General features: G+C 41.2%; 1 protein-coding gene across 6 annotated transcripts in view; it reads right to left on the bottom strand.

Moving 5' to 3' along the window:
* Positions 1-22,885, bottom strand: part of LOC105685004 (homeobox protein araucan) — a 58,570-nt gene that overhangs the window by 26,129 nt on the left and 9,556 nt on the right. For 4 of the 6 annotated variants that reach the window (XM_048659653.1, XM_048659654.1, XM_048659655.1 and 1 more), the window contains exon 2: positions 1,152-1,553. In XM_048659653.1, coding sequence (XP_048515610.1) covers positions 1,152-1,553 — 402 coding nt within the window. Of the gene's footprint in view, positions 1-1,151; positions 1,554-7,220; positions 8,135-22,885 lie in introns of those variants that run through there. The other 2 variants (XM_048659656.1, XM_012398790.3) reach the window with 1 other exon arrangement.

The raw sequence follows: 22,885 nt of genomic DNA, 5'->3' as shown, positions 1-22,885 counted from the left end.
TTTGTTGAAGCTGCACGATTTTTATTTTTTTCTCTCTTTTCATCTTCACACTTGTGCGATGATGTTTCAAGGACACCGTGCGCTTTGGATTTATACGAGATAAATAAATAAATAAATTAGGAATCAGGGCGCGGATTCTGATGTTGAGATCGATTTTAAAGTCGCGAACGCTTTCAGCTTTTCCTTACGCTGACACGGTAATGGCTGTATTATAAGATCAAGAGAAATCCAACCATAGATTTATAATAATCGTGCAGAAAACAAGGTTTCACGCTGAAGAAAATATATATATTTATATACGTGTCGCGAGATAGGTTATATTTATAACATTATGACTTGATTCCAATCGTGAATAAAATGCCGCCGTTCTCTATAGTTCAAAGCTCGGGGTCGTCGCGGTCGCTTGTTGGCAGCTAGTCTGTCTGAAAACGACAGGTTAATTTATCCGATTCATTTCGCTTTGAGCATAATCGTGGAATGCAATAAGATAGGAAAACGAAAGACGAGAAACAGAAACTAAATAAATAAATAAATAAATAAATAAAATAGATATTTATCGATGTTTCTCTCACTGCATAATATAATTAGTTGGTGTACATTTATAACTTGTATATTTATTCAATAAACGTGGGATTCGTTATCGATTTATTTACACGTATTTTATAATTCATTCAGTTCTGGTCTAATCAACACTGGAAAAACGCGTATATTAAATACTCGTACAGATATAAAGCCTATTTATAATATATTCCGTCAAAGTAGATCGCCCCCGCAAAAATTTTCTACGCTCTTACGGTCCGAGATACGCATACCCGGGTCCGTGCATAACGTCGTCTACTCTACTCTACAATCCTGGAACACGCCTAGCCGTATAAAAATCTCAAATAAACCGTAACAGAGCAAACATTCCTTAAAGATTTAGTTACGGTGTCTGAACTCGACCATATCGCGATTACATGCATAAACTAAACAGACTTCTTATAAGGCAAGAACAGCGATAATAATAATGGCGACTCCTGCATCTGAATCAAGTATATATTCCGAAGACCAAGAATCGGTAAAGCGTTACTCGCGTACGCCAGCTGCGCCACAGGGTGTTAAGAAATTCGGGGCGAAAAATGGTAAACGAAATGAAAAGAAGCGCGACTTACCAGTGGCGAGTAGAAGGCAGAGCTGTCCATACCGATGCTCGGATAAGGTCCTTGATCGGTGGTAGACGGTGTGGGGGTTGGATAGGAGGAATAAGACGTCGCGGTGGGAGCTAGCCTGGGATAAGCACCCAGTGCGATCCTCGCCGCGCTGTCATATTGACAAGAACATACTGTCTGTCCCGTGACGGGGTCCGTCATCATCGGTCTTCCGTTCTCACAACACCCCGTACTTGCGCCCGTAGAACCACCGACCGGCGTTGTCGCTCCCCCCGTTGTACCGGGTGCGGCACCGGTCGTTGTCGTTGCCGTTGACGACGGAGATAATGCTCCAGGACTTAACGCACCTCCCGACGACATCGCCGGCGATGTCGCCGTCGTCGGTTGACCACCGCTTACCAGAAGCTGAAATAAAGAAAGAAAAAATAGAAAACAACGGTCGAATTATTCAATTACCAGTTTTTAATTGCGAGCAATTTCTGTTAACGGAAATAGTCTGAATAGCTGGTTTAGTGTGTCAGATAAACGTGCGAATGTAGCTGGGAATGATTTACTTCGTGTATACCAGGTGTGTAATTATTGCGATAGGTCGGAAAGCGTAATTAGGATACGCTGTGTATTCTTCGTTATGTAATATCGATGCGCGTTTTTCGCAAATTAGAATGGATAGATAAGAAAATAATCAATTATCACCGCGTTGCGTATAACAGGGGTGATTCACGTCTCCTTTTTCGGATGAGGAAATACGTACGTTGAACGATATAAAAGTCCATATGGTCAGTCGAGTGTAGCTGTTGCCGTTAATTTATGGAACGGGAAATAATTGATCATGCGAAAATTATCGTGATAAGACCACGAGTGCTTTATGTGTTACCCCGAAATACATCGGAACTTTGCAACTTTCGACGCGGTTCCTTGTACCAAAAATCGTAAGAAATAGGAAATTAGATATGCAAACGGATCGATCCTCAATTCTTTAATTCGCAAGAGATTTCCTCTCCACATATTTAGGTAGTTCCAAAGGCGTGAAATTTACCGCGTATATAATTAATGGTTCGAAAACTACGTGGGAGGATGGTAAAAAAAAAAATAAAAATAAATAGAGGGAGAGTTGAAAAAGGGTCTACATATATACCGACGTATACCCTTCACAAATACATAGACATGATATATAAGTGCGAAGGATGGGTCGTCGCGGACACCCTTGAGTGTTATAAATTTCTCTAGTGGTACTGGAGCTTGAGGATCCGGAAAAGGACCTGAAGGAGAATCCCGACCGCGAGGCTCGGTATACCGAAAAAAAGAAGAAAAAAAAATGAAAAGATGGGGAAAAAAAATAGCGCGCATGAATAAACCGTCCGCATATATCGCGGGCCTGTATGGCGAACTATTTTATATACATATATAGGCACACGTATTTAGGCAAATATGTATTTATATGTACACATATTTTATTTACTCAAAGTTTGCACGAGTTGGATTTGACTTTATGGGTTTGCGAAACGATTTGCACATCACATGGGTACACACGTATATGTGCGCATACTAAATTCGTATGAATATAAAATTTTACGTATACTCCACCCAACGCACACATCACACGCACTCAGATCTACGTTATATTTGTTTGTTTGTAATAATTTTACAGCAGAGAAAACTGAGAGTGCTGCAATTTTTCTCTAGAATTTTTTTTTTTTCTTTTCTCTTCATCAAATGTGGTATTAATTAACACCGTAGGTATGTACAAATTAGTTGGTGTTGTTACCGCGCCAGTTAATATTCGTACGTGTGTATAAGCTTAATATATAATTCTGGATGCATGCGGATTTCGGAGCATATAAATGCAAGTTATAATATCGCTAACTAGTTATACACGGTAGGTGCGTATTAGGGAGTTAAGTGTTAATTAAACACTCGGCTTAAGCGCGATTACTATTATTATTATTATTATCATTATTATTACTACGATGATGATGATTGTTAATATTATTATATTGTTATTCCGCGGCAGTGCACCACCGTTGTACCTACTGCACTTTTGTTTTAGAGTTAGTCAGACGTACCTACGCGATAAGAGGTGTAATTACACGAGTTGAACCAGCTCGTATGTGCTTCGTATTTTAATGTAAATAATAATTCATACATGCAAATGTACAATCTTTTTCGATCTTTGCGTTTTATACTTATATTTTCCGAACGAGACGAATTTTCGAACCCCCGCGGTGCAGCGATCGGACATGTTATGTATTTATGTGCTCGAGTATATGATGTAATTTAATTCACGCAACGATGCACACATGAAATTCATAACGATAGTATTTTTTTTTTGAAAAAGGAGAATCAAATTACAACGCGTATAATTATTTGTAATTTTTTATGTAATAGGTAATCGCGTATAAATTTATATCAATTATCATAGCGTCTATGTGCATAGAAGTGAAATTTTTTTGTTGAAACAGCTTATTTCTCAAATTCATATTTACTCCGATTCTTACATTCAATTCTCACTAGGATCAAAATAAAAAATCGAAGAAACTCTATGGATTGATTTTTTCTTACTCCAGCTTTTCGTCAGGGAATTTTTAGTCTCAGCAAAATTTTAATACGAATACATATGTCTTTCTGGTTTTTTTTTTTTTTTTTCAAATTAAAGTTTGAACGATAATTGACGTAATTACGGATACGTCGCCGCGTCGCTTGTGCATACATAGGAAACTGTAGCAGATGCGGTAATAATGAATAGGTATTCACCCTACGCTCGTTTCGCAGTAGGGTGTGAATTAATGGTTACCATGATAGATAAGTATTAACAACTGCGAATCTAAGTAGGTATTATTAATTTATTATATCGCATGCGCATCTGTATGTGTATCTCCTTATGAACATCTTATGCGTATGCGATTAGGTATTACGTATCGGTACATTTTTATATTTATTTACTAGGCGTAAAGATTCTCGCGTCCACACGATACGTTTCAATATGTATAGCATATGTATCAATGTATAGTACACGTATCAATTAACCGCGAATCAGCTAGGATTTTTTTTATCTGGTATTTTTTTAATTCCTTTTTTTTTTTCTTTTTTTTTCTCCACCATTCATCGCCCTGATTTGATATGAAATTGAATTATGTAGTCCATTATTCAGGTGCGATTATTTGATTACTGTTAACGCAATAATTTTATTCATGTATAGATTATTAGGTATCATTAGTTTTCCGAAATATAATTAATAATCGAGCAGGTATACAGTAGATATTGGGATGATATCGTCATTGATTTTTTTTTAATTAGATCAATATATACAACAGGTATAGGTAATTGAAGGTTTTATCGTGTAGAATTTGTGTCATACATTTGAGGATCAAATTCACGATAAGTGTTCGATGATTTAGGAAAGTAATTAAAAATAATCGATCGTTCGCCGCAGCGGCTTCTGTCGAAGATAATTTAAAACTAATTAAAATTAATTCGTGTGTATAATTATAATATACAGGCACGTTTGAGTTATAATGGCGACGATCGTCTCGTAGTTTGGCAGTTTATTTATTGAATTGTATATATACACCGGCTATATACATCGTTATTTTTCAACTTCTATTAACAGGAAAAAAAACCGGTTACGATCACGATTCGATTAATTAATTCAGATTCAGCTGCTCGCTCAATCAAATATTCGCGGTACATATAATGCGTGTGGAATCGACTCGAAGCTATTGAAGATTTATTCAAATCGATCGAAATATCGTGCGCCTTGATTAAAATTGTACATACCTACGTGCGTAACATAAATCAATAATGCACATATGACCTGCCAATAAGTGGCGAAAGTTGAAAGAAAAAAGTAAATTATTATTACGGTATGATTTGCATAATATAAAGTCGTACAAATAATTCGTCACAATTTTTTCAGTGTCACACGCATCTTAATCGATGCAGAATATTAAATACTCATTTATAAATCATTATTACAGCCGTATTTAAAATATTTGACGGTAACTCTCGCCGCCAGTTGTCGGAGACGCTTCGATTAAAATAATTTCAATGTCCTATAATAATTAATGTGATGTATTTTAAAACGTAGAATATATCATGATATGATATATTTATTCGAATGAATTACATATGTATGTACCTTAGGTGTGTGTGTGTAATCAGGTGGATATATCAATTAGAAAGATCAATTAATAATTCCATTTTTCTTAAGAAATGTATTTCAAATGATTTAGATTTCATTTCGCTGCGTGCACAAATAGATACAGGGTGAGCAGGAATTTTTCTTGTTTCCTTCGTCTTTGGTTTCATTTTATTTCACCGAATCTAGTTTCGCGCCTGCGCTCTTTTTTGGGATTCTTGGGATCAACACCTTTTTTGTTGGTTCTTTTTTTACTGTTATTTTTCTGGAATTTTTGATGTGGAGAGATTCGGCAGTAGCTAGAGATAATAATGTTGGAACTGAAGTTGTACTTGAAGTACACTTTTCGGTGTTATATCTACTCGAAACTTCGTGCACACATATGGATATGATATTTTGCCTCTATGGGTTGCATTCGCGTTTTGTTCAACTAACGGAAAAGTTTTTCGGTTTGCAATATAAACTTTTCTTAATATAACCGCTCGCTGATGTAAAATTCGTAGGTCAAACGAAAAATAAAAAAGAGGACGTTACAACGCGCGGAGAAATGCGTTTCTTTTTTTAATTAATTTTCAGTTATCCGAACAAACACACAGCGTAAAAATATTATTCTGCGTCAAACATTATTCGCGACTTTTAAACGCATGCGAATACGTGTGTCCATCCTGATTTTTTTTTTTTTTATTCAACCTCTCATCGCTGCATATTATATATTCAATCGATGAATTATGTATAAAATATCAATCGATATTTTGTCGCGTTCAAATTGAAATTTATACAGATGGAAGACGATCCGAATATCTCGAGGTCGTTTATTTTAGGATAAACATGCGAAATGCATTCTGCAGGACGATAATTTCGTACCCTATGTTACTAGAGAAATAGAAATATAAGCCCGCATTTTTTTTTGTCGGTCTTAAGTAGGGGATCGCGATAATGATCTTGAAAAGGTGGCCTTTTGTCTGCATCAGCATACTCCATTAGGAGGAGGTGGTGATCGTAAGAAAAGTGTCGCCATATTTGTTGACGTCACATATATATGGTGTATACTTATATAGGGTGTATATTTTTATGATCCCTCGGTAGGGTCCCGCATTGAGAGGCAAATTACTTTATGGATCAACTCGATGACCCCCCATAAAACAGCTGAAGATGACAGATTTTTTGACTTTGTATACTATAGGTGTATGTATGTGCAGCTAGTGTATTTTGACAATGGTAATTGATGGATATGACGACGACGTATAATTCTCCATTCGCGAGAATTGATCATTCAACGGTCCAGATTGTCGCAAAACTTCTGTCTATTCGCTGGATTGTCTCTCATTAAAATTTGACAATCCATCAGCTCGAACTACGATTAGGTCCACAAGAATTTTTAGTGCATCGATCAATCAATATTTCACCCGACATTTTTACGAACGCGTAGAAATAAAGATCTTGCGATAGCTTCTGTGCTGGATGCTCAAAATCGATTCATTCACATTTTTTTTTCTCGTTCCATAGCTGTAGGGTGAAAATTGCTGGGTTGAAAGACAGTTGAGAAGTTGGTGTATAAATTTTAGAACGCGATCTGTAAAGCAGCCGCGACGGCCGACGGTGAAGAGACAGGTGCCTATCCGAGTAACCTATACGGTTCCATTTCAGGCGCGTATAATTTATCACGCGTTAATTTAACATCGACGTCTCTTGAGGTTTTCAAACTTGGTTTATAAAGATCCGAAAGAAGTCAAATAGGACAGAGTTTCCACGCGTACCGTATTACGGCCGATAGGTATATAAATGTCACCAAACTGGTTTTTAGCTGCCCCTTTAAATTTTCCATTCAAGAATCAGTTTTCGAGATTGTACAGCTTTTGTTGGATCATGATTATAACTTTTTTCTTAAGCCACTACATATGCCGAGGTCTTTCAACCTTCGAATAACGCAAGCTTACCTGAGATGCCGACGGATATGAATATCCGAACTGATGTGCGTAGGCGGACATTGCAACGGAGAGTAATAAATAATTATTCTATTATTATTGTAGATGGTATAAAAAAGTCACTTCGCAGTTCGTTTTACAAACGATAATATAATATCGTATCAAACTTCACAATAATCTCGCACCTTTCACGCTACACTTAAACACTATCACTGATAAACAGTCTACAGCTTCTTTTTTTAATATATTTTAGCTATATGGTATTAACGTTACGTAAAATAACAATAACTATAATGAAAGTACGAAGAGATCCGCTTATTCTGCAGGAATCGATCTTCAATTATTATCAGGGCCTTTCGTAGATCAGAAACCTTGCGTTGGGTGGCCACATATTGACCATCAGTTCGAGGCTCTTTTAGCCTACACGTTCCAATCACAAACCGGACCTTGATGTTTTAAAAGAAATAAAAAAATCAATCGAATTCAAATGGCTCGTTCACTCTTGTCTCAAAGGAAGCACAAAAACCAACCCGCGCACAGTAGTCACAACGGATTATTGAAGTAAATTACTCGTGTAGATGAACTTTTTTAGTTTCTTCTTCTTCGGTTATCGTATTTATTACTCGATCAAATGCCAATCGGTGTCAGGTTTTTTCGTTGCATTTGTTCTTAATGTACGTACACCGAATGTAAACCGAAACACAATAAAACAGAACAAACGAACAAACGAAACGAACCAAAGGTAACGGAAAAAAAAGAAAAAAAAATACGAAGGACGTGAGGACTAACTACGGGGATATTCACTGGGTCGTGGGACGGACAATCGGACTGACGTGTAACAAGCGATTATAGTTATAGACAGATAGAGTTCGTTCGTTCCGTCCCCTGTTCTCAAAGCCCTCCAGTCTGCGACTGACTTGCTTCCACCCACACCACTTCATCCGCTGCCACTCCACCGTCTCGTCCTGATCCCCCCTCTGGCGACGAACCGCGAAAACATAAACCCCCCACCAGGGGATGAAAGGCGTGGCGTACGTGCCATGACCAATCGAATCGCGAGAATTTAGTCACGTGGCGAACGGAATGGGCGGATACCAGCGATGCGATTGGTGGAGAACCACTTTTGGTGGGCGTCAACTAAACCGGGAACGCCCACTGTCAAAATTACAGCTTTTCTCCACTCTCTTTTATTGGGAATTCTTCGTCCCACGATTTCACTGAAACGTGAAGACCGCGCGCGCGGCTTCGCTCTTCGTGAAATAACCAACCTCCAACTTCCTTCTTCTACTCCTCTTTCTCCTCGACCTCTTCGTCTGAAAACCAACTATACTTATACCCTCCTCTTTGAGCCCCTCCACTTCACTCGACAGTAAACATCAACGGCAAACAAGGAGAAACGAGAATGTTTACGCGAGTCGACTCTTGTCAACTCGACGGCAAAGGACTTGAATCTGCCGTTTTCCTTTCTTCCTATATGCCGTGTGTATACCTAGTATCCTTATGCTCTATTTTTCCAATTTTCTTCTCCTTTTCTCCCATTCGCGACACCCTGAAAGGGATGCGTTTTTTAACACCAGGTCCAAAGACCGATTGATCGTTTTACCGTCATAAATTCGCAAGGGTTTCCTATTGTCGGAGGTGCTTCCATAAAACACCTTAAACAGGATCGTGATCTCATGCCTCAGAAATTTACGTCTCATGTTCATAAACTCATTGTCCTCGAATTATAAAGCAGACACCGTCGCTCAGTGTTCGAAATCACGCGAACCGAGAATATAGTGAGTTTCCTAATGTTCGATCGCGCGAGAAGATGGAGTAAAAGCTCACTCGGTGATGTATTTATAACTTGAGAATAATTGGCGAGGAGTTGATTAAGACCTATCGTTAACTTTGACGGTTTCTTATGTGTAATTTATACGTATTACACAGCGTCTGGTTCGTCCTAGAAATGGCACCTATTTCTTACGACCTTATGCTGTAATTGGCGTTGCTTTTTTCCTTTTGAAGTGGTATGGGTTACACCTACCCGCAAATCACGTGATGGAGGCTTTTTGAGTCGTAATAATGCCGCGGATTAGAGTCAGCTTTGCAGTGAGCTTTGTGATCATCAATCTTAATTGCTAAATCACGTTGCCTCGCGTATAATTTCGTCCACAGTTCGCTCGTTGCTCCAAGTTTCGACAAACTTTTCCTCCGATTTGCCTACAGCGAGCTTTTACGCACTTTCCACGCCCATAATCATATCACGACTTCTCAATGTCGCCACAATCGAGTCGTTAGAAATTCGTGCCGAGCCATATATGTGCGCCGAGCATTATTCAAATATTTTTTTTTCGTGCGAAAATAGTTGAGACGGTCCCGAGTGGGGTCGGTTTAGAAAAGTGTTAGGATTTTCCGTCGACTGCATTATAACGCTATCAATTATATTTTTATATTTTTTTTGCCGCTTGTTTCATCCTTCTGTCAGATCAAGAGAACGGAGTTCCGCGGCTTCGTAGCGTACACTCCGTACAATATAACATATAATATAAAGTCTCTTCGGCTGTACGCGCGACTCAAGCAGCAGAAGCAGCGTAAATCTTCAAATAAACTCGGCTTTACGAACTCGTATAAACCGAACGAAGTAGGCCGTAAAACTAGAGGAAAATTAGGTACTTTTATATCATTTAGTTTATTTTCAACTGGCATACGTTGTGCCGGAAGATTTTTTTTCAGTCGCTCCGCTAGCAGTAATTCACTCGGAACACAGCGCTTTTTTGATTTACCATTACAAAAATAGCCGAAATCACTCATACGCGTCAGAAATTCACGATTACGCCGATGTGGGTATCCCGTCCACATATTATGGAGATAAAAATGAACGCGGTGGCACATGGGCGCGATGTATGCTCCGTTGCGTATGTGATGTATAATGTCTACGCCCCGGTAATTAGGTATCCGTCGGGATCGGATCGAGTGATCCTTGACGGTACGAACGTACGCCTGCAGCTAGCGTCTATTAAAATGTAATTATCCACAAATTATGCTTCACAGTCCAATTAGCGATCAATATAACGATATGCCGGTGCCGCGGCGTTACCGGCTAACGAACTTAACCAACATCAACGAAATCAAAGATGGCGAGACCCGGGATAGCTACCCGGGTGACGCGTAATGAATGCGATGGACCCAGCAGACTCCAAATTGGAATCCCTACAGCGGCAGGCAACGCTCAATTCCCTGAATATTTCAAAATGTCACTTTATAATACCCAATCCACCCGGACGTGGAATATTCAACGATTCATTCGACTGCCGTTACATCCTCAACACCTCCGATTGATACGCATGATTCCGAAGTGGAAAAAGAAAAAAATATATCGAGATTTCGTACGACCTCAAAATGTGGAAGATATGTCTCGACACTTCCTGTAAAGGCAAGTGGCAAGTTGACCCGATTCGATAACAAGGAACACCGTATAAAAATTCCATTGGATTTTTTTCTACGTACGGTAAATTTGATGGAGGAAGTGTACGCGTGGAGTTTTCTTCGTTTTTTCCTCGTCGTGAAAAGATCTCGGAAACGATCAGCCAACAACGATATCGAATGTAGATACGACAAGATCGAGAAGGACACTTCCTTGAATCGGGTTCTTTAGCTGGACGTAATAACGAATGGAATGTTATGGAACAACGTCGCGGATCCTGGAATAAGGTGGAACAGTTTACATACCGATGTAAATAGAATTCGTGTACATAAGCATCGGTAGATATATCCATTGCTTCTGGCGAGTATATAGGCAGGCCAAGTTCCGATGCAACTAGGCAACTAGACCTAATGCCTCTAATAGGATTAGCTGACAGATCCGTAAGTGCGTCCCGGACTCCTGTCCCAGATAAGGGTCCTTGCGGAGACCAAGCCAAGTACATACATACCCGTCCCTACCTCCCATGTGTATATTATACATACCTACCAATACATCCGCAAATCCGACGGGGTTCTACGTATATAATAACGAACCGTCTGATTTCATGCGCAAATAAATTTGGTTCCGCAGGTTGTTCCGATGCTCGAGTAGTACCCACTTCGTCGTGGTATACGTGAAAGGAGGTGCTCCTCGTTCAATATTGTAGCGCATAATATACCTGAGGGGAATAGGTCCCGAAACTGGACTTGGGGGACATCGGAGTACGGCGTACCTCGGGGGTATGATTTACAACCCATCGTGGTATTAACTACGTGTCCACCTATTTCCTTACCCTATTTGTTGTTTGTAGTTAAAAATTTTACCTAATCCAACGTCGGCACGTTGCAAAAGTGACCTGTCAATCACGCCCAAGATTTCATAAACACCCATTAGCGCGTATAATAGCTTATATACGTGTCTGTTTGAACGACTATTGTCTTGGAGTTTCGGTCCCGTTATGAGATGACTGTCAAAATTTTGAGCTACGGGACGGACGGTCGGACGTTGCCTTTTTTTTCTTCCATCTCTCTTTCTTCGGTAGAGGTGATTCACTTATCGTACAGGAAGTGGGTGGTGCACAGCCAGCAGTCATTTACTCGAAAATGAAACAGGTATAAAAGTTGTTGAAAAATTTTAGATTCCGACCCTATGATATCTCGCGCTCGGTCGAATAAGTTTTCAGATTTTCGGTAGCGATTAAAATTCTGGATAATAAAATCGGTGTCTTTACAGTCCGGGGATACGGAGTTCGTCCAGTCCGAAATCAATGAACGGCGAAACCCAAAAGTCTCCGTCGTTAAATAAACCGCATTTTCTGCTACAAAGCAGGTAAAGATGCTCAGGTATGGACACGTCGGTCGTACGGCTTGTGGGGCTAATTTTTGGCGAGGAAAAATCGTTCGTGACGTAATATCGTTTGAGCCCGTATTTATATCGCCGGGCTATCTAAATTACCACTTAAATCGCGTAAATCAGAGTCGGGTTATAACTACAAAACCTTAGGACGCGATGGTCAATGTATTTTGAGGAGTTATACGCCCGAACACACTTTATACATTGGTCAAGTCTTTTTCCTATCTTTCAAAGGTATGTCCGACGGTCGTTTGCATGGCGAGTAAAAGTTAAACGATTCTACCCGGGACGAGCATCTCGTTACGATAAGAACACTTAATAAGGTCTCCGGTCACTCCGTCTCGAGGGACTTTTTCGAGGTGCAGCATGGGGCCGTGTATACGTATACCTAAGCAAAGGTAAAAGGTGAGGTACGGACGCGTCGTCCATCCCTCTTTTCTCCCTCGTTTCGGTCTTATCTTCTCTTCCGCCCCGTGTCGACTGTCATTCTCTCTTTTTCCATATTCTTGTTTCTCTCTTTTTCCTGCACTGGCTATGTCCAAGGCTATCCCCTCTATCTGAAGGACACGACGTTTACTGATTTCTGGACATCCGACAAAGACATGTTAAAGTAAACCAAACACTGTTTGTTTATTTATTCGAAAATTTGGGAAGACTTTTCCCTTCTCCTTTTTCTTCTTCTTCTTCTTCTTCTTAGTATTATTTCGGGGCGGAATATATACCGATGGTTTAAGAGCTTAAAAATTATAGAAAAACAACCGACTTGTGCAAAGGTTCGAGAAAGGAAGGAGGCTAAAAAATTCCAAAAGCGACGGTCAGCGTCCGCTCTCGGTTTTTCGTCTCCTTGCCACCGCGGTATTGTCTCGAAGAAGTTTCGAGTTCGCCAGAGGATTTTACGACGTCTGGTAGAAAATCCTCTTCTGTCAGCACTTTTTATTTGAATTTTTTTTTTTCCCTCCTGTCTTCTTTATATTTTTATTCTCACACACCTCGATGAAAAAAAGATCCGAATGGGGGGCGGGGGGGTTGGCTCGGGAAAGAAAAAAAAAATTTCCGTATACACGTACAAGGGCTAATTTGAGCAATAAAACGGTGTGAATATCACACCATGGTATAAAACAAAAGGATATTGTTAGGGTTCCTTTTCAGACCGTCGAAGGTTTTAAGATATTCCGCTAAGTTTTCATCCCACAGCGTATATATAACGAATGAAACGATGGGGGGAAAGTTTGTGCCTGTGGCTGAGTCGAAAAACTACACGAAAATTAATAGATCTCGGTAAACCTTGAGAACGAGGTACGACGGTCCAGCGGCAGTAGATGTACGTCGAAGGGATTTTCTTAGCCGAACACGGGCGCCTGAATTGCGGAGGATTTTTTCGGGCGATAGTTTTTATTGGAGATACGAAGAGTCGAGGCGCCGGAAAGTTAGTCGGAGCTTCGAGCTTTGTTTCGACTAAGAAGGAAACGAAGGACGTGTATCGACCGGCGCGTATGTATGTTACCCGTAAAAAAGGAAACCGTTTCTTTCTAAACCAAAATGAGAGTCGGAACAGCGGCGACTGGTTCTACCCAACGACGACCGACCAAAATCCCGAACGAACGGGTCGAACGAATGTCAACCGTAAACCTCGCAAGGCAACACTAATTAACCCGACTGAAATAAAGACCGGCGACGGGCGCCGCCGTCTCTTCTCTATCCTGCCACAAGCTTTAAGTCAGGCTTCAAGTTTTTCTTCATTCGTCGCCTTATAACATTTTCTCATGCCGGTATACCGTAGACTTTGAAAGTAAGTTGCTTTGCCCCCAGAGCTCGATATCCTCAACGTTTATTATATGTCCCTCGGGAAGCGATGTATTTATTATAATATGCGGGTATAAAGACTCTGGAGAAATTCAAATTGGTAAGAAAAAAAATTTAAAACGCCTAAAAAAAAAAATATTATAGATATCCTCCTCTTTGGTCGATTAGTTTTCAGATATTTATAGAGAGATATTGTACATCCGACCGACTAATTTAGCGATAAATGATTTTACAAAATGCAACCGCAGATGGGAATTCCTTCGAAATACACGATATATACAAAATCGCCGCGGTTTATTACCAGCTATGGCGTATCGGATTCCTCGGGATTAATCGAGATAATCGAAGGGGAAAAGTACGGATAAGTGGTGCAGCGGACCGCAAATCAATAGCGACTTTCTACAGTTGTCTTGGCGAAAAAAAAAAATAATAATAACGTAAGAAAATACTTTCATTTTTCGAATCGAATTTGTACCGCGAAAATACGTTGAACGAATCGGTGCGTAATGGTAACGATAAATTTCTATTGTTATCTGCCGGTATTTATACGCTAATAATTGAAGCGGGTTAGCCGGCCGGTGACAAAAGAATCGAGCGAGAGTTGGCGACCGCTAAATTGAAAATTAATGTCCAACTAAACGTTTTCCGATAATCGTTCGAGGTCCGCGCCCAAACGGGAGGGGGGGCAGCAATCGCCGTTAAATTCGTGACTCTTGTCGTAGCCTTCGGAGCATTTTTATTATATTACTTCACTACCTACGCACGCGGGACGACGATCGCACGACGAAAAGGCGGAAAAACTCCGATGGATTCCCGCGAGCACCTCGATCGTCGTTCGTCGACGCGAATCGAGAAAATCCGAGCAATCGGCTGCTCCGTAGTTAATTAGCGCTTAATTGAACGATCATTCGGTTTTCACGGTGGTGCGACACGGGGATAGTTTCAGAAGATTTTGGTGTGACCCCCGGGTTTGGGAATTTGACGCGTAATATACCATGGAACGTTCCCGGGACGGCAGATGTCTGTATCAACCGGCGCCAACGGTATTTATAAATAAGTTACGCGTCAGTAGGTGTCCAACCGGGTAGAACGACGTCGACGGCATATAAAACCGAGTAGTAGGTAGGCATATAGATGCGATATACAATACATATATGTATATAAATATATATACGCCAGTACGGGACTACGAACGCCTAGACTATATCTTTATAGTAGCTAGCTAGAGCTGTCTCGGTATAAAGTACTCAACTAAAATAATGCGACGCACGGCGGTGGGTGTGCGTATACGTATACATCGCGTACATACATCTATGTACGTAATATATATGTATAATAGTCTTCCATGTCCTGTAGGCTGCAGGGGTAAAATGGAAATGGTTGGCAGCAGGCGGTGCGCCAGCGAAACCCTGCGGTTCCGAAAACCCAGTGGGCGCCCCCGGAGCGTCCGAAAACCCTCGGGGAAAAACCCCCCCGGGAGAGGAGAGCTGTAGTTTGCGTGAAAACCACTGGAAACCGACGGATACCCCACCAGATATCCCCGTCCACACTTTGGGGGAGGTTCGCGACAGGAGGCTCTTGCGTCACTTTGCATCTCAACCACCTCGCGTCGCGAGTTCCTTACGCCTATTTATTATACACAAAAATACTCTACGAGCTTTTCATGTTCTTAGCTAAACTTCCCTCGCGATGGGTCAGAATATTCCCGTAGGGTCTTCCAAAATCGCCTGGAAAACCTCATTTCGTCGTGTCTCAGTAGCTTCGAAAAGTAAGAAAAATTTCGGGAATCGAAAAAAGCTCCTCTATTCTTCGGGGGTGAAATTGATTAATTCAATTCGAAAATCTGTACCGTAGATATAATGGTGTGATGTAAAGACTGAAATTGACGGTATTACGGTATACAGACATGAATTATAAGTGCAGTAATACGCGGATGGAAGGGACCAAAGTCAGCGTTATCTTCAATCAGGTGCAAAACACGAGGCTTCGCACGAACCTGCACACGCCTCTCGAATGTGTTTGTTAGTTGTGTTATACGTTGGTTACGTGCTCGCATAGGAAACGAATAATTATTTGCAAACGCATCCATAATGCAACGGGGCTGCCTGGTTGGCTGAACGAGTACGTATTAAACGTACATGAGACATGCATACATATTCATACGACTCTATATTTTTCATACACGTCTCTTTTATTGCGAACACTCCACCGCGGTCGGATTCAGAGCCGCCGACGCTCTTTCGAACGGCCAAAGCGACTGCACGGTGCGACGATGATGTTTCTTAGAAAATTAAGCCGTACACACACCTACCCACCCACCCTTCGTGTAGTTTTAACTATACGCCGACACTTTACACCGCGGAAAATAAATCGTCCACCTTAGTTAGCCTTAGAATCGCTGAACGTCGATTCTGCTCGTGCGGTGCAGTTGCATTTCTTTAAATGCAGATCCAGATTCGAAGTATTCACTACTACGCCCCCGACGACGCGACAGGATCCGAAGCGAGGTGTCGCGAAATTTTCGATCCTTGTTCATCCTCTCCTTCTTTTTTTTGCGTTACCGAGAATTTCGAATGCGATTTCGAAATTTTTTGAGGTAGATATTCACTCGTCGCGCAGATTTTTATTCTTATCGTACGTGTACGATCATGGGAAATGCACAGATTGCGGCGAGTCGCGGATTTCTTCACACCCGGGAAAAATTGTTCGGCCTTTTTTTTTTTTTCTATTTTTCAACTACGTACAATATAACGTTGATTTTTATCATCGTACACGGTGTCTAGGGCAGTGGCACGTTGACATACTGCAACCGACCGTATGTATAGATATAATACGCGTACAGGTATAGGCGTATCGTATGTAACCGCGGCCCGTGATCGCGAAATCGAGATAATATCTGCATCGCAGGAGCACCAGCGGCAGCAAAAGTGGTAATTCCGTACTCCACGTTACATATTATAGTTCGCCGTCGGGTGTATATATATATATATATACCTACGTTTCGTGTTACGCAATCGTTTCGTTATAAGCCATATACGACAACACATTTTGTATAATTATATACGTTTGTTACATACCCATGTGTATATATGTGGATAAATAATTAACGGATTTGTCGATGAGAACAAAGTTAACGTGGCCACTAACTCGACAACGTCACGTCATATCCTAAACCCCGGTGTTATTATACCGTTTCGTATGCCCATCGATTATTATTATCCCGTAAGCGAGGATAAAAAATTCCTCTTCCAGAATCCGGACGTTGATCGGAAAAATTGAAAATTGCGGTGCCAGGGGTCAACTCGGGGCAGTATGCATATTAAATTATACAGCGTATCAATATCTGATGTATTTATATATATATATATATATATTATAGGTACATGTGTTATGTATAATATATGTGTTCGATGTACACGCTCTGTTCGTACATGCATATTATAGGGGCGCGGGGGGGTGTGGGGTGGGGAGAGGGGGAGGGGGAGGGGGAGGGGGGGAGGATTGCGATCGTGTGCAGCCTGGCCGACGAGCGACTCGCGGAATGATAATGATCGGCGGAAGTGTTCGTGCTAAAATATGCAGATCCAACTAAATTGCTGGGCACAGGGCTTGCGCTACTCTTGCTGCTACTGCTGCTGCTGCTGCTGCTGCTCCTCCTGCTCCTCCTGCTCCTGCTGCACTGAGCTATCGAAGCAAGTACTCGTACATATTATATACATACGCTGCACGTATATGTACTCGCATTATGAGCACAGCGTAGTCAGCCAACCAGTCGAGGTACCGCAAAGATGCCATATCGAGCCAGGGTGGGCTTTGCACGAGCGAATGGATAGATGGATGGATGGATGGATGGTTGGCTTGGTTGGCTTGGTGGCTTGGATGGATGGATGGATGGATGACGGAGGAAATTCGCTTCTGTGAGCCAACCGGCAACCGGCCACAGCGTCACGCATAGGCATATATCCATAGCCCATACACGCGTGGGAAGTACCTGTTCGGCTTGTTATTATATTTTTTATAATTATATTTTTATTTCACGTTTTGTATCCTATATTATTCCACGTGAGGTCGTGTGTGCGAACACAATGCGTGCGCTCGTGTGTTCGGATTTTTATACGCGATGATTTTTCAAAGAGTAGGACATTCGAAGTATGATTTTATTCAATAAGCCGACGTAGACCAGGTGCGGATACACCGTTTTGAATCTTTTAATCATGAGGATTTAGTTGGACTGACAATCTCGCGAGGATCTCCCAATTTAGCGTGCGGTCGGATAACGACGAAATCTGCGGAATATTTATCCGCACGAATATCGCCGTAGTTCCAGTGGTTCGTCAGACTCGTTAGGAATTTCTTCTGTTTGAAATGTGTTGCACCTGCGGCGCACATCCGATCGCTAGATAATATCCGATGTCCCCGCGATCGTTAACTTGGTCCGTTGCCGATGAGATTCCATTTTAGATCGTTGGATTTAACGAACTCTTCGGCGATCGATTGTCATTTTGTAATAACGACGTCTGACGACGCGTCGATTATAAAATTTTCGTGAGTTTCGCTGGAGCGAAGCGTTTCGCCGCTATGGCGATAACGATGATAATGGCGACGACGATGATCGCGCGTTAGGGTGCAACTATGATGAGAGAACAGGTACGAAATGCTTCCGATTCTCTACCTACACTGTTTGCGAGCTAACCTAGAGAATATGTCGGACGAGAGCTCTGGCGCTGGGTTGATAAACGTCCAACCTGCAGAATTCCTCCGCGCCTCTGTGTTCTACGCTAATGAACTTAGTTACACGAAACAGCCATTAGGAGCTTCTGTGTGTTCGGCAACTTGAAACGTTACACCTAAATTTTCCCTATATACCTACCTACCTTACTCCGCAACGTTTCATGCACCGTCTCAAACTAGCGGCGAACAAAGTTTAGGCGTCCTCAAAGAAACGCGACTCTCATATATAGTTTGGAAAACCATAAAAACTAAGAAGAAGATTAGTCCAAATTCGATCGTTGCGTTTAAAATTTTTTTTGATTAATTCAATTACGTTTTTTCAATAATCACGAATCGATGAACCTGTTACAGGTTGTGCGCCGGGTAATTTCTATGAATAACTATCTTCGAGTTGTACATGAAGGGGATAATGTGATGAGATACGCGTTCGCATTCATGTACGTATATGAGTTTCATATGCACCGTGCGCCATTCTACTGATAGTCGGATATATATATATATATATATACGCGCAGGTAGAACGATGTATATTCCGCCTACGTTTATCTGTTAACAAATACATAAGCGAGATAGTTAACATATATTTATGATAATTTATAGTGCTAACAAGGATGTATATTATGTTTTTTCATCGGAGATAGACGTGCGACAGTTCAATGTCGTTCGTTTTATATTCACCTATTTGCGTACCTGTACGGTTGATCGAACCGTAAGAGCAATCGCCTTCATTTATGCCACATTACATAACCCCGCGTACATGTTACATTTTTGTTTTAATTTTTTTTTTTTGATTTTAATTATCATGCGAAAACCTCAACGTAGCTTAAGGAGCGAACTTCAAATTATTCACCCATGGCAGCATTGATCGGTACGGGACCATGTAGGCCGAATGCAAACCAATCAATCCATCAACCGGTCGATCGATCGATTTTTATCATTCGAGATGAAATAGTTCACTAGAATTTAAACGGTCGGATACGTATTGCTTTCTTTTTTTTCGTACGACTCGCTACATTGTGAATTCAAAGAGTGCGCATCTTCGATATGATTGTAGTTGATGTACAAATTATTAACGTGTAATTATCGCGTAGGAAGAACTACATGTGTATTTATGTTTTATTTTAACTACGATCTTATCGTCGAGTTTTACACACATATTAAATGCGTGTAACGAGTGCAGAGTGCATACGGGCATGAGAGCAACAACTGACTAATTGAAAAAAAAAAATATTTTGTTAACAAAAATAATTGAGAATAGAAAAGAGAGAAGAGAGAAGAAAACAAGGACGAGGAGAAAGAAACGTAGCGAAATAACTAGCGCGACTAATTATAAGAACAAGAAATAGTTTGCTCACTTGCGTACGTACATTATATATCCTATGCAACAACCGCTGCTATAGGTATACGATAATACCTAAGCATAAAAATGATATATCTAACTGCGAACTAATTAACTCCTAAAATGGGAAACGCGCGTATGGAGAAAAAGAAATGAAGGAAACAAAAACGTGAGCTTTATAAATTGCACCTAATTATTATCAGCTGATTACACGCTCCTAGATCTTGAACGAGTAGAGAGAGAAAAAAACGGACCGCGTGGGTATTTCTCTAATCATCGATCGAATTTCGCTGCTTTTAATCTTATTGCGATTCGCCAATAATGGATCGATTCTCATCAACGGTGATTTGAATTTAAGGCGTGGAAAAATTGCTACTCATTTAAAATGGATCCTAATCGAAAAATTTGAATGTAGAAAAGCTGAGGGAAGCCTAATCGATGTAAATTTCGAATCCATATAACTCAGATGCCAAAACGCGTTAGTCGATTCGATTGTGCGTACGGTGTCCGTAGAATTGACAAAAAAAAATTTCTCACGTTTCTCATCACCTGGCGGTAATGCAGCTCCGACTCCGCTACCGCGGTGTATTAGGCTTTTTTCTTTTTCTCTCGTTTTTTTTTTTTTACCTGGCAGCGCACTCCGAACACATTCTGCTCATTATTGCGACGGACAACGAGCGGTATGGTATAAGTCTCGATCGAAATGACCACACGCGCCTCAGCCGAGGGATAATAATTCTTCTGAGAAACTTATGAAAGTAAGAAACGAGGGCCGCAGAGAACCAGAAAAGCCTGACTCGTGAAGAAAAATGCGTGCGATGTAAAGCGTCTTGTGATAGGAATAAAAAAATTGTGTGCTTTTCGCCGATTTCGGAAAATTCAAAGTCAGACCGTTGGAACAAAAAAATTGGGATCTCGCTTTAGCTGATTTTTCCGGGGGGGTTTTTTCTGTGATTTTCTTCTTTGTACTTTGCAAGTTTTTTTTTTATACTTTGAGAGACTGATTTTGAGCTTAGCTAAACCGTAGAAAGAAGGAATGAACTGACTCGGTGCGAGATTCGAGTTTGTTGTGCCGTTGCAGGTGAGACGATGGGTAACGCGTTGAATCGTTCGCGTGCTGCTGCTGCCGACTTGATGCAGCTGCCGGGCAGCTCAATTCAGCTCGTTCTTTGCCGTAGGGCAGACGAAGCGATCTTGCGAGGGTCGTTTTCATACACACAATATGCGAGTATTAGGCGAGTCTATCATCATGTATATCAAGGTTCACATGCGGTATAAGCAGAAGATTCCTCCGGGACGTGTAAAACGTTGTTATTATATTTTAACTGTATTTCCTCGCGCATCAAAGTTGAACTTTTCTTTTTTCTTCTTTATTTTTTTTTTTTTGGTTCTCATTTCGAGCTCGTGTCACGTAACCACGCTCACAAAACACGCTCTAATATCCTATACTATATGTATACCTTGGAGGTATTACCGAAATATAAACGCTATCAAATAATTTTCTTACTCTCCTTTTTCTCTTCACCACATTCAATTTTGATCGTTCACTTCCGTTTGGATTTTAAGAACCCCGCATTAAAGTAACGATTCAAACGAGAATAATAACGGGTCATAGGTCAATGAAAATATTTATGAATAATTTTTTTATCCTCTCGATTCTTGACTTATTTATTTTTTTTTTTTCATGTGCAATAAATCTACGAGAGTCAATAACGTAATCGACTCTCGGTAGTCTTTACGTGGACGTTTTGAGGGTGTTGAAAATAACGTTGAGGCAGGCAATTGTGTTCGGGGCGGAAATTGAGGGAGAAAAAAGAATGAAAAAAGAAAAAAGAAAGAAAAAAAAAGAAAAAGGATCGTAGCGCGGGGTTGTATAAAGAGTGGAATTAAAAGAACGACTTGTCGGCTAGTTGGCTCTCATGCTTTCCGCTATTTCTCTCTTCGTTCGTGATGTTACTGGCAATTGGGGCGGCGAGGGATGAAAATAAGGGAGGGAGTCACCGTCGCATGCCGAGGTGCGGGCGGAGCGAAGCGACTTCGTTTCGTTCCGTTCCGTTCGTTCGTTCGTTCGTTCGTTCGTCCGTTCTCGAGGGGTGGCTCGATCTGTGCCACACAGAAAATACCCGGCAATCTGTTCGTGCCCTTCGCGCCCTCGGCTACTCCGGCTTCACTTATAATCCCTCCACCGGATTTTATATAGGTATAGAGAGAGGGTCCTCGACATTCGCGGTCTCCGAATTCGAAGAGGAATCCCGCCGGCGTAGCCACACGCCGCAGCAACTCTCCTTCTCCGTTCGCCTCTCTTTCTCAATTTTTTTTCTTTTCTCTTCTTTTCTTTTCTCTCTCTTTTTTTTTTTTCTTTATTCGCTCACCACAACGCGCGAAAAGCACATCCGAATTGAATCATTGCTGAATAAGCGGGAAAGTGGCGAACGAAGGGGACGAAACCCGGGATACGCGCTGCATCAACGGCGACAACGACTTTTCACATTGAATCTCTTTCACCCCTCTGTAAATGCAGTCCCCTTTTCTCAGTTCCCACTATACCCGTGTAGATATAATACCTTATATACCCACACCTACTTTTGTCACTCTTTCCCAACACTTGAAATGTCGGAGAAAAGTGCAGATTCTTTCACCCTTAATCCGTCGATAAATACCCCCGAGCGAAATCCCGAGGGAATTTTATCATATCCCACCTATTCGGTGTGCACAGAAAATGATACGCGGGTTTTTTGGATGAAGATTTTTTCTCCCATCTATTTTTCGGAGGATAATTAGAGTTTTTAGTTTGAGGGGATCCGGCGATTGCAAAGTTTCAAGCGTTTTCCGTACACACGTACGACCCGACCCACTTGCCTATGACCTCTTCTTCTTCTTCGTCATCTCCCCATTTGTTGCTCACTATCCCCATGGTTAGACCTACACAGTTTTTCCCATTGTGTGCGAGTCGGGGTGGTGGGTATACGTATAGGAACTCGTACAACAAAAGTAGCGTAGAACGGT

The sequence above is a fragment of the Athalia rosae genome, chromosome 8, assembly GCF_917208135.1.
Source record: "Athalia rosae chromosome 8, iyAthRosa1.1, whole genome shotgun sequence".
Classification (NCBI taxonomy): Eukaryota; Metazoa; Arthropoda; class Insecta; order Hymenoptera; family Athaliidae; genus Athalia; species Athalia rosae.
Note: the sequence above shows the minus strand (reverse complement) of the source record. Positions and strands in the feature narration are given on the sequence as shown.